We start from the raw sequence: 12,512 nt of genomic DNA, 5'->3' as shown, positions 1-12,512 counted from the left end.
AATTTTATGACAGATTTGGTGTGAAGGGAAATTGCAATTACCCAAACACATCTGAATAGCTCATCACCAAGATAAAAGCTTGTTTTCTGTGCAGTCATTCAAAATATCTGTATGTGTTATATGGTATAAATGACAAATATGGAGAAAACCTCCATCCTAGTTTCACAGTCAACTGGGAAATCTCTCTTGAAAGATGACAGATCACTCTTCAAAACCTTTTGTAGCAGTCAGGATAACTTAGGGCATGAATTTGAGTCCCCAAAGCTCAGAAACACATCCACAGTGTAGGGCAGGATTTTTTTGGAAGGGTGAAATGACCTCTCATTTTAACAGGTACATCCGTGTGTGAATGTAATCCTTAGTTTCTGGTTTAATTTTATTTTTTAATGTTCAGAAGTTAAATATTAATTGGTCTGAGCCTATTTCTTATTTGCAGTTTACTGAAAATTGAGTAAGTTCAGCACTGAGTTGGCACCTGTTTTTAGTTGGTTTATTGGACAAACAATAATTTATGTAGTATGCAGTTGGCTGGGGCTTTTGGGGTGAGCTGGGAATTTTTTCCTGTAGGGAGGAAACTCTTGGACATTTGGAAAAATGCTGTTGGAGGAAGGTTCAGAAGATGTGGTTGTGGGAAGCAGCACTGACCACAAAGAAAAGTTACAGGGTGGCCTCCCGAATTTTACTGCAGAGAAGTTATGGTTCATTTCTTGACTTTGTGTTTCCCTTTCTGGCTGCCTGATCCTATTAAAAAAACCCAAAACAAAACAAAAAAACCACCCAACACCCCAAACCCCCCCAAACAAACAAAAAAGCCACCCAAGTGTTTGGGTGCCAGTTACCTGAATCTGCCTTTACTCTGCTGTTTGAATACTTCAGAGAGCAAGTGGTGTATTTAAGTAAGCAATTTCTAGATCTTAACTTCTGAGCTTAGGGACATGGATTTTGCGGCAGGGAAAACTGCTCTGGAATTCAGTTTTCTCTGTTACTCCATGAGCCTCAATTTCTGGTGACATTCATGGGATTGTGCCCTGTTCCTGGTTTATTTTCATATTATTTTTTAAAGCTTGTTATTCTGAGAATTGGTAAGTCTTTGGTTTTGATTTCAGAATCGCTTTAATTTGAGGATAGTTTGTGGAGGAGGTGGTTGAAATGTATGTTTTGTTGCCAGAAATTATTATTCTGGATACAAATAGGGAAGCCTTTCATATAAAAGTTTTGTGGAAAACAAACAATGTCAACTGAATTGTATGAACAAGAGGGCACGCAGCTACATTTGTTTGATTAAGAGAAGTTGGTAGGGTGTAAATTCCTTGTTTGTTACTACTGGTGCTTAACCAGTCTGAACCCAAGCTCACTGGAGTTAATGGAAATGCTCCCATTCGTTTCTGTGGGTTTTTTTTTTCAAGCTCTAACAGACCCCCTGCTGTTCCACAGTTAAACATTAGTAAGGGATAGTGAGCTCGCCAGTCTTGCAGGTTTTGTGTGCATGCAGGTGATGAGATTTCTAGAAGACTGAAGACTGCTTTCATGGGGGTAATTTGTATGTGGAGTTCCACAATATTTAAGGAAGCCTGTGATTTTTTTACCTATTTCATCTGCTGTTGTAGCACAGAGGCTCAGGTGATTTGAAGGACTGCAATCTCTATTGATAGAAAAGCAATCACTCATGATTTCTTTAACTGCTTAGGTTTTCCTTCTCTTCTATTTAATGGGCATCATGTAAGTTAATGTTTTAAATCCTGGTAATAAATTTACATTAGAACAGAAGCTGTGATGTGCAAAACCTTTGATTTAATGGAAGCAGTAGGAGAACAATACCATGTTTCAGATAGTATATAGAAATTGATTAATAGAGTAGGTATGTCTTGGATGATTAAACTAGTGTTTTAAAAGAAAATAATGAACCATACTAGAAAATACTCTCTTTCTGTTTGGGTTTCATGTATAAGTAAGTTTTGATCTGCCAGTTCCAGACTTCTGTCTGGGGAGCTCCTTTGTGATTTTTATGGACTACAAATCAGATCAAAACAGGCAGGGAGGCATCTGCATTGCTGTATTGTGAAAATAATACCAGTTATTGTTTGTTGCTTTCAAGTCTTAGTGGAAGTGGCCTAAGTATTTTTTTCCCCCAGTGACTGGTTCAATTATTAAGCAGAATTCTGTTCCATGAAGTACAGAGTTGTTCACTTTCCTTAATAAAAATATTTTTACAAATTAAAGAAGTTTTGTTTTTTTCCTCAGTCACTCATAAAGTTTTGGTGTAGTAGTAGTACAGTCTCAGTGAAACTTAAAAAAAATAAATAATTGAAGTTGAACATCTAGTTTATTCCCTTGAGTCCCTTGAGTCTTGTCATTGCTTCTGACACTACCTTTTGAAAGCCTGTTTTCCTGGAGTAACAGTATTCAGTAAGTTGACTGTATGCACAAGACTGAGTTATTTTAAATGCAGGATCTTCTTTTGGACATGTGCTCAAGTGCCACTTTATTCCTTAAAGCTGTCTTACTGGGCAGCCTGTTCCAGTGCTCTGTCACCCTCACAGTGAAAAATTTTTTCCTCATATTTACATGAAACTTCCTATGCCTCAAATTGAGGCCCCTTGTCCTGTCATTGGGCACCACTGAGAAGAGCCTGGCTCCATCCTCTTGGGACTCACTCTTTACATATTTATAAACATTGATGAGGCCACCTCTCAATCTCCTCTAAGCTAAAGACCCCTTCTCTCTCTGTCTCTCCTCATAAGGAAGATGTTCCACTCCCTTAATCATCTTCATGGCTCTGTGCTGGACTCTTTCAAGTAGCTCACTGTCTTTCTTGAACTGGGGGGCCCAGAACTGAACAGAACTGAACTGACCTGAACTGAACAGAATAGAATAGAATAGAATAGAATAGAATAGAATAGAATAGAATAGAATAGAATAGAATAGAATAGACCAGGTTGGAAGAGACCTTCAAGATCATTGTGTCCTAATCAACTGAACCATGCAACCAAGCACCCTATCAAGTCTCCTCCTGAACACTTCCAGTGATTGTGACTCCACCTCCTCCTCGGGCAGCCCATTCCAATGGGCAATCACTCTCTTTGTGTAAAACTTCCGCCTAACCTCCAGCCTAAACCTCCCGTCCCCTGGACACAATATTCCAGATGTAGTCTCACCAGTGCAGAGTAGAAGGGGAGGGGAACCCCTTCTAATCCAGCCCAGAATGGCATTGACCTTCCTGGTCACAAGACTACATTGCTGGCTCATAGTCATCCTTCCATCCAGCAGGACCCCCAGGTCCCTTTAGCATTCACTGCTCTCCAGCAAGTCTGTCCCCAGCCTATACTGATGCATGGAGTTGTTCCTTTCCAGGTGCAAGACTCTACACTTTCCCATGTTGAACTTCTTCAGATTTCTCCCTGCCAAAGTTCTCCAGCCTGTCCAAGTCTCACTGAATGGCAGCACAACCTTTTGGTATGTCAACCACCCTGCCCAGCTTGGTGTCATCAGCAAACATGCTGGCAGTGCACTCTGTACCCTCTTCCCAGACATCTGCTGGGAATACAATACAGCAGGGAGACAGCAGTCCTGGAGGTCCCTGGAGTGTGTGGAGGATAACTTCCTGACACAACTGGTGAGGAAGCCAACCAGGGAAGGTGCCCTCCTGGACCTGATTCTTGTGAACAGGGAAGAACTTGTCGGGGAAGTAAAGGTTGGAAAGCATCTAGGGCTCAGTGATCATGAGATGATTGAGTTCTCTGTCCTTGGGGAAACAGGGAAAGGGATTAGTAAAACTGCCACCTTGAACTTCTGGAGGGCAAATTTTGTCCTGTTTTGTCCATAGAATCACAGTTTTGAGCACCTCACTACAAGAGAGATGTGGAGGTGCTGGAGCAAGTGCAAAGGAGGGCAACAAAGCTGGGGAAGGGCTTGGAGAATAAATCTGATGAGGAGTGACTGAGTGAGCTGGGGCTGTTTAGTTTGGAGAAGAAGAGGCTGAGGGAAGGACATTGTAGAGAGGCTGGTGCTGGTCTCTTCTCACAGATAATTAGTGATAGAACAAGAGGGAATGGCCTCAAGCTGCAACTGGGTAGGTTTAGACTGGACTTTAGGTCTATTCTATTCTATTCTATTCTATTCTATTCTATTCTATTCTATTCTATTTATCATCCACAGATGCCATAATCTCACTGTTCAGTCTCTTTTCCAGGTCATTTGGAGTATGTCCAATAGTATGGGTTCCAGCACAAATTCCTTTAGGAATCCAATGCGTGAAATCAAAATTTTGTTGTTGCCTGTTTCATTAGATGCTTTCCTATCCACATGAAGTTCCTATGTCTTTTCCCATGGTTGCTTGGTTTCTTGGCCTATCCAGCCATGTGGTCAGAGAAGTAAACTTTTGTTCTGTGTAGGTCCTGATAAGCATTATTCAAATATTGGAATGGAGTGATAAGTGATAGAAGTTGTTGCATAAACAAACAAAATTTATGCTGAAATAGAAGCCTTGAGAACTGCAGATGATCTTTAGTTACTAAGAGAATATCTAAGGAATCCTTCTTTGTGGTTTACACTGTCAATGACAAGGTATCAAACTAACTAGACACTATTTAGGTGGTGAAATACGCACATAGACTTGCGTTACAGGGAGTGTTGGTGATATTCCCGCTTTGGCTGAAAACTATTGCATGTACTTTACACCTGCAAAGGAGTGGCACCTGTTTGTTTTTGTTTCAGGTGCATTTCTATATGTACTGGATAGACTGTGGCTTTCAGTCTTTTTTCCATCAAGCAGGTGTTCAATTAAGCTTGAAGCTTTTAGTTGTTATATTTTCCCTGTCGTATGACTGGATCAGCTGCTGAATTACATTATCATATATAGAAGTTTAACTACAGAGAATGCTGATATTTTTCACTTTTGTATTTGGGAAATACAGTACAAAGAGTAGATACTTTCTAACATCTTTGTTTTGCAGAAAAAGAAACAAAGGTAGAAACTTGCTTTGTTTCTTTTGTCCATAAAGGGCACTGATTATATATGGTCTTATAAAAGAATGTTTTTGTTACTGTATAGGTTATTGAAAAAATGTAGAGATATTAGAGAGCCTAAGTCTGATATTTAGGCTGTTTAGAGTAACTGTTGGCAGGGCTCTGTTTCCCAAATAAATAAAAAAAATTCTGTCTTTCTCCAAAATTGCTCTCCTGTACTCAACACTGACTCTCTGTTTACTAGTATTGTGGACCACAGTGTCCCGAAACATGGAGTGCTTCAAGAAATACTGTTTTGGACTCCTATATTTCGTGGTCAGGATCTCACTAAATGGCATGTTAGAGAGAACTATGTGGTCTTACCATCCAAGAAAACTTCTCAATATGGAGCATTTTCATCATCTTAATCAGAGACTGAAGTCAGAATATTTTCTTTTCAGATGTGGTGTTTATTTATATCTTCACATTTGGGGTTTCTGCTAATGGCTTGATTTGTCTCATTGAAGTGAAGAAGAAAAAGACTTAGAGGAATGAAAAGAGTAATTAATTAGTCCTTATTAGATTTGTATATATTGTATATTGTACAGATATATTCTCCTATATATCTTTAGTTTATCTTCTTCTTTTTTATGATTAAAAAATAGGCAGTCAAGATGAAATAAAAATCCTTTTAAAGAGATTTATTATAGTTCAGAAAATCTTTCCAGAAATTTATTTCAGACTGATCTAAACCCCCAAGCTTTTATTGAAAAAAAAAAAAAAGTTCAGATTTTAAATTTAATTTTAACCTTGCAAATTTACTAACTATCCTTGAATTTTTTTTTTTTTTCAAATTCTATATATGTGGTACTCTAAATATGTTTTTCAAAGTAGAAAGCAGAACATGGAAACAGATCATAGGAAATATTTACAAAGATGCTGACAGCTCTGAAATTTCCAGTCTACCTGCCAAGTACTGTGTTGCAGTGGCCTTTTGCTGTCTTTTCATTTCTTATTTGGCTTGCATTAGGAAAATACTATTTTTTTCAGTATTTTCTGTTGATTGAATATTAAATATTTCAGAGAATGTCAGTGAAACCTGTCAGGCACATTGTTAAGACTTAGAATAATAAACACGTTTGATTTATAGGTCCCATATAGGAAGAGTAGTAGACACTTTCTGATAGACATCTAAAGCTGTGAAATATAGTGAAACTGGACCAACTTTTGGATTTTTTGGCTCTTTTTTACCATGTAGCATTACACACACCAAAGGGTCATGAAGTTATTTTGGTGTACAGCTGCAGTAGAAAAAATGAAACAGTTTTGAGTTACACTGAAAATAAATGGATTTTTGGACACTTTGGTCTTTTCATAGTGGTCAGATAAATTAGGGGAGGGTTATTTTAGGTAAACTTTCAATAGGTAATTAGTCCATTATGTCAGACCTCAAGAGAGCAGATTTTATTCTTTTCAAGGATCTGCTTGGCAAGGTGCCATGGGATAAAGCCCTAGAGGGAAGAGGGGCCCAAGAAAGCTGCATTCAAGGACTATCTCTCTCCAAGCCCAGGAGCAGCACATGCCAAGAAAGAAGGTGACAGGCAAGAATGTCAGGAGGCTGGCATGGTTGAACAAGGTGCTCCTGGACTTACGTGGACAAAAAGAAAATCTGTAGGGAGTGGAAGCAAAAATGAACTAATTGGGAGGATTACAAAGAAGTCTGAGCAGACAGGGATCAGGTTAGGAAAATAGAAGCACAAACAATTAAATTTGGTTAGGGACATAAAGGGCAACAGAAGAATTTCTACAGGTATATCAGTGATAAAAGGAAGGCTAGGAAAGATGTGGGGCCTCTCTGGAAGGAAAACAGACACCTAGTCATGAGGGATACAGAGACGACTGAGATACTTACTGACTTTTCTGCCTCAGTCTTCACCAGGAGGTGCTCTAGCCACACCACTCAAGTTCCAGAAGGTAAAGATAGGGACTGGAAGGAGTAATTATCTGCCCACTCTAAGTGAGGATCAGTCTGATCTTCAAAGTGCACAAGACCATGGAGCCCAATGAGATCCATCTTGCAGGTCCTGAGGGAGCTGGCCAATCAAGTTGCCAGGCCATCCATCATGTTTGAAAGGTCCTGGCAGTCTGGTGAAGTTGCTGATGACTGGAAAAGGGGAAACATAACTCTCATCTTTGCAAAGAGACAAAAGGAAGACCCCAGAACCTACAGGCCAGTCAACCTCACCTCTGTGCCTGGCAAGATTCTGGAGCAGATCATCCTAAAGGCTCTGCTGAGTCATATGCAAAATGAAGAAGAGGTGACTGGTGATAACCAACATGTCTTCACCAAGGGCAAATCATGCCTGGTGAGTTTGGTGGCCTTTTATGGTGGACTTACAGCATTGGTGGATATGGGAAGAGGAACCAATGTCATCTAGCTGGACTTGAGTGAAGTGTTTGACACTGTTCCCACGTGACATCCTGGACACTAAATTAGAAAAACATGGACTTGAGGGTTGGACTGCTTGCTAGATAAGGAATTGGTTGGGTGTTGCACTCAGAGTTGCAGCTGATGACTCAATGGCACCTTCAGACGTCACTCCTGGGACCAATGCTCATAACATTTTTGACAGTGGAACTGAGTACTCCCTCAGGATGTTTGAAGATGGCACCAAGCTGTGTGATCTGGTTAACATGCTGGAGGGAGGAGATGCCTTCCAGAGGGACCCAGACAGGCTTGTGAGGTGGGTCCATGTGTCCAGGGTTAACACAGTCTGCTCCCACAAGCCCCACCACAACACTTACACTGAGATTTGTGAAGGAAGGTAACACAATCTGAAAAAAAGAACTCTGAATTGAGATAAGGAGTTTAATAAGAAGCTATGATGCACAATTACCTCAGCTTGTTTTGCAGAAAAGCACAGCAAAAGCAGACACAGCAGCAGAAGCCAGCAATAAAACATCTCTCCCACAAGCCTGCAGCCAGCCCAGCAGAACAGGCCAGCGCCCCAAAAACAGAAACCAGAAGCAGCAAATGAAACAGGAAGCCTTTCGTGTTACAATCTGAACTTTACTCCAACCAGCAGTTTTGTTTTGAAGCTGACATCATGTCAGAGAATGGCGTGAGAGGAGTTTTGAGGAGAAGGACTTGGTAGTGTCAGTTGACAAAATACTCAGCATAAGCTGGCAATGTGAGCCTGTGACCCAGAAAGCCAGCTGTATTCTGGGCTCTGTCAGAAGAAGTGTGACCAGCAGGATGAGGGAGGTGATTCTCCCCCTATATGCTGCTCTTGTGAGACTCCATGAGGAATACTGCATCCAGTTCTGGGGCCCTCAGCATAAGAAAGGAACCAACCTGCTGGTGCAAGTCTAGGAGAGGACAGTGAAGATAATCAGAGGGCTGGAGCACCTCCCCTTGGGGACAGGCTGTAGGATTTGGGGCTGTTCAAGCTGTAGAAGAGAAGGCTCTGGGGAGACCTTATAGCAGCCTTTCAGTACCCAAAAGGGGCCTACAAGAAAGCTGGGGAGGGACTTTTTGGAAGGGCTTGTAGTGATAGGATGAGTAGGAATGGCTTTAAGCTGGAAGAGAGTAGATTTAGAATAGATACTAGGAAGAAATGCTTTACAATGAAGGTGCTGAGAGATTGGAGCAGGTTGCCAAGGGCATTTGTGGGTGTGCCCTTCTTGGAAGTGTTCAAGACCAGGTTATATGGGGCCGTGAGCAACCTGGTCTAGTGGAAGATGTCCTTGCCCCTGCAAGGGGGGTTGGAACTAGGTGATCTTTCAAATCCCTTCCAGCCCAAACCATTCTATGATTCTATGAGAGTGTGGGCCAAGAAATTGATTCACTCACAAGTATATATTGATTACCAGGGAAGAAATGTTTTCCATCCCTAGAAATCATTGCCCAGTTGCGCAGGTGAAATCTGGTCCTGTGAAGATACAATTTAGCTGTTGTAAATTTAGGCTTTTTTTTTCAGGCTGGTAAGATTTAAGCATGGTCTTGAAAAGTGATATAAAATCTAAAATCCAGGGGCACCATTTTATAAATTACTTGCTTTTTTTTCTGTAGAGATAAAAATGCTGTTTGAATATTTTTAGGTGAAATTAAACTCCAAACAAAACACTAGAATATTTACATCAATCCATTAAAGCATTAAATATTTGAAAATAAATATCTGAATTAAGTTTCCCTGCTTTCTTAACTAATAAAAGTTGCATAATTTCCTAAGAGAGTACTTTAAAAGAAATATAGCATCTGGTGGGGCTCTGAATCTGGGCTTCAGGAAACAGTAGCTTTTGTTTGAAAAATAAGAAAATTCATGGCAAAGGCTGTGGGATTTTTCTTTTAAGATAGAAACAATGCCTTAATGGTTAGTTAGTCACTGATACACTGGTAGTAAAACAGGAGGAAAATAAAATCTTTAGCCTCTTTGCACAAGAAAAGCATAACATTTTAAAATATTTTAATCTATAAGGAGAATATGAAGGCTTGTGAGGGCAGACTGAATTACACAGATCAATAAAAGGCATCTGTCCTCTGACTGTTGAATTGGTCCACAGGACTGTTGTTACTGGTGTTGTTCATAGATTGACAGAACAGTTTGGGTTGGAAGGGACCGTAAAGATCATCTAGTTGCACCCCCCTGGCACTGGCACAGACACCTTCCACTAGACCAGGTTGCTCAAGGCCCCATTCAAACTGGCCTTGAACACTTCCAGGGAGGCGGCATCCATGACCTCCCTGGACAACCTATTCCAGTATCTCAACGCCCTTACTGTAAAGAATTTCTTTCTAACACACAGTCTAAATCTGTCCTACTCAAGCTTCAATCCATTCCCACTCATCCTATCACTACAAGTCGTTGTAAAGACTCCCTCCCCATCTTCCTTGTAGGCCCCTTTCAGGTACCAGAAGGCTGCTATGTGGTCTTCCCAGAGATACTTTTTTCCTAGGCTGACCAGCTCCAACTCTCACAGCCTGTCCCCAAAGTGGGATTATTTAGAACTTATCATTATTTTCTTTTTACACCCAGTGGTGATTTATTAACTTTCCATTCAAGATCTGTGGAAACATTTTAAAAGTACAGCCCAAAACTAGCACACCATGCTAAACTTTAAACTCAGGAATACAAACTCATATCATTTTTCCTTTAGAAAAAGCCTTAATATTGTAATTTTGAGAGGTAATGTTCAAAAACCATAGCTTTCTTTTTCATCTGATTAATGTCTTTCATTGTGCTGTTTAAGAAAGTAGATGGCAAAGATGAGTATTCCCAGTAGCAAACAGTATGCATAACATAATGACGTTGGAAAGTAAAGTACGCAATATTAATCTTTAAACTGTATCTGCTATTGACATCGCCTATCTGTATGGGGATTTATCTTCCAGAAGAGATTCTTCTGGAAGGTTTTTATACAGTTTCCCTTGATTTTTACATAGGCTTGTTGTTTTTCACTGCCAGTTTCAGTGCTTCATGATCTAAGATGAGTTGAGTCCTCCCCAAGCTATATATGCCTACTTTAATTAAGTAGTCCCCTTTCATAGCCTTAGTTACCTGGGAACAGTTTTCTGCAGTATCTGGATATGGGGCCATGTCACATGCAACTCTGCCAAAGACAGTATGAAGATGTGATTCATGCTTTGTCATGCCATGGAAGTATCTCGTTGTTCAGATGTGCATCTATGTGAATGTAGTTAACCAGTCCAGAGACACAGCTCTCCCTATGTGAATACTAGTCAGGACCATGGAGTTGGTCCCTGGAGCAGTCTAAGAGAAATAATGACAGCAACATTGAGTCAGGAACTCTTTCAGTCCTATATTCCTAACTGGCAAAATGATACAGACACTTGACTGGAAAATTTAGGACTTCCAATAATAAGAAATCTTTATATAAGCATATGAAGTATACATACAGTATCTGTATATGAGATTAGTACAGTTTTCCAGGCTCAGAAGTGGTGTTCTGCACTGGTAACTTTTTGGGGTGCGGTTCAAAGTTATGAGTTAAATACAACCCATATCTTATATCACAGATCTTTGCCCATATATGTGTAATAAATTCTTTATCCAATACATTAAAAAAAAAAAAAAAAAAGTATGATACTGCTTTGTTTTCCAACAGAATTTTAAACATTACTTCATGGATATAGCATGCACCTAACTTTTATTTACTCTTTCATTAAGGTCTTGGCATTGACAAGAGGACACATGTACCACAGAGCAGTTCTTCTCCATGGGATGATAAACTTTTCAATATATCCATACATGCAGCAGTCCGACGTGGAAAATGGAAGTTACTGACTGGATATCCAGGTAATGAAGTAACTCCTTCTTGTACAGTGTGCTCCAAACACAGTTTAGTTCTGTTTAATATGTTTTCATTTCTTTTACTTACTCTGCATTTTTGGGTTTTGGTCACATTGAAAAATCTAGAAAGGCCACTTGCAAACAACATATTCTTCCATTCTTCCATGATATACAAATGTGTTTCACAGTAGTGAAAAAAATTATAGTATCTTAGAGTCTGTCTCAAGTTGGAGACACCCATTAGAATCATTGAATCCAGGAAGAAAATCCATGAAACTAATGTATATGAAATTAAATAACATGAAAATATAAATCCCAGAAGTGCAGTTTTTAAAATATAAATAGGACTCTTGCACAGGTAGCCCTGGATTAGAGAGATTCTGTTGCTCAGGTATAGTTAGGGAATGCAGAAACCATCACTGGCCAGTGGCTTGTCAATGGACCTAATGAATACTTCAGTAACAGTATAACTCTCTGTCTCCACAGTGCTGGTCCCTATCTGAGAATTAACCCTTGATCTGTTCCTGTTTCTGCAGGCTGTAGTCATTGGTTCCCTCCACCATCTTTGTTCAATGAATCAAAGATTCAATCATCTGATCCACCAACAAAGAGACTTTGGCTATTTGATATCGTTCATGATCCTGAAGAGAAACATGATTTGTCTGAAAAATACCCTCAAGTGGTGGAAAAACTGCTTTCACGGCTTCAGTATTATTATAAACGTTCAGTGCCTGTGTTCTACCCTGATGAGGATCCCCATTGTGATCCAGCAGCAACTGGGGCTTGGGGTCCTTGGACATAGTGCACACAACCATCCTGCAGCAGAACCTGGTTTGTGGATTCAAGATCCTAGCACATCTTTCTTACATTGTTTATCAAACTGTTGCTAACTGTGAGCTCATTTGTTTAGTGATTCAGTATTTCTTCTCTTAAAATATGTTGGGGATCTTTTTTTCAGTCTTTTTCCATCTTCTCATTCACAACAATTGTATGTGAAATGTTGACAAAATTGTACATCAGTTGTTCAAATGTTCTTTGTTCAGAATATACTTTTAATGCAGAAATTAAAACATTGTCTTCCTCCTTGAAAGAGATTACTTTTCTTAAACAGCTGCAATGGCAACAGGGACATCCAGAAAAATCCATCATGTGGGACTTCTTGATTTTTGGTTTCTTTTTTGCATAGAAGACAAATTCAATTGGAAGCTGTTAACTTATCTGTAAAGAACAGGGGAAAAAGTACAATTGACATAATAA

The 12,512-nt window shown here is 39.7% G+C and overlaps 1 protein-coding gene across 1 annotated transcript in view; it reads left to right on the top strand.

Annotated features, from left to right (window-relative positions):
- ARSB (arylsulfatase B) overlaps positions 1-12,125 on the top strand; it is an 89,300-nt gene extending 77,175 nt beyond the window's left edge. Inside the window, exons 7-8 of the mRNA XM_009910796.2 lie at positions 11,133-11,261; positions 11,792-12,125. Of these exons, the coding sequence (XP_009909098.2) occupies positions 11,133-11,261; positions 11,792-12,057 (395 nt within the window). The 3' untranslated portion in view covers positions 12,058-12,125. The remainder of the gene's footprint in view (positions 1-11,132; positions 11,262-11,791) is intronic.
- Positions 12,126-12,512: the final 387 nt, after the last annotated feature.

The sequence above is a fragment of the Dryobates pubescens genome, chromosome Z (assembly GCF_014839835.1).
Source record: "Dryobates pubescens isolate bDryPub1 chromosome Z, bDryPub1.pri, whole genome shotgun sequence".
NCBI classification, from domain to species: Eukaryota; Metazoa; Chordata; class Aves; order Piciformes; family Picidae; genus Dryobates; species Dryobates pubescens.
Note: the sequence above shows the minus strand (reverse complement) of the source record. Positions and strands in the feature narration are given on the sequence as shown.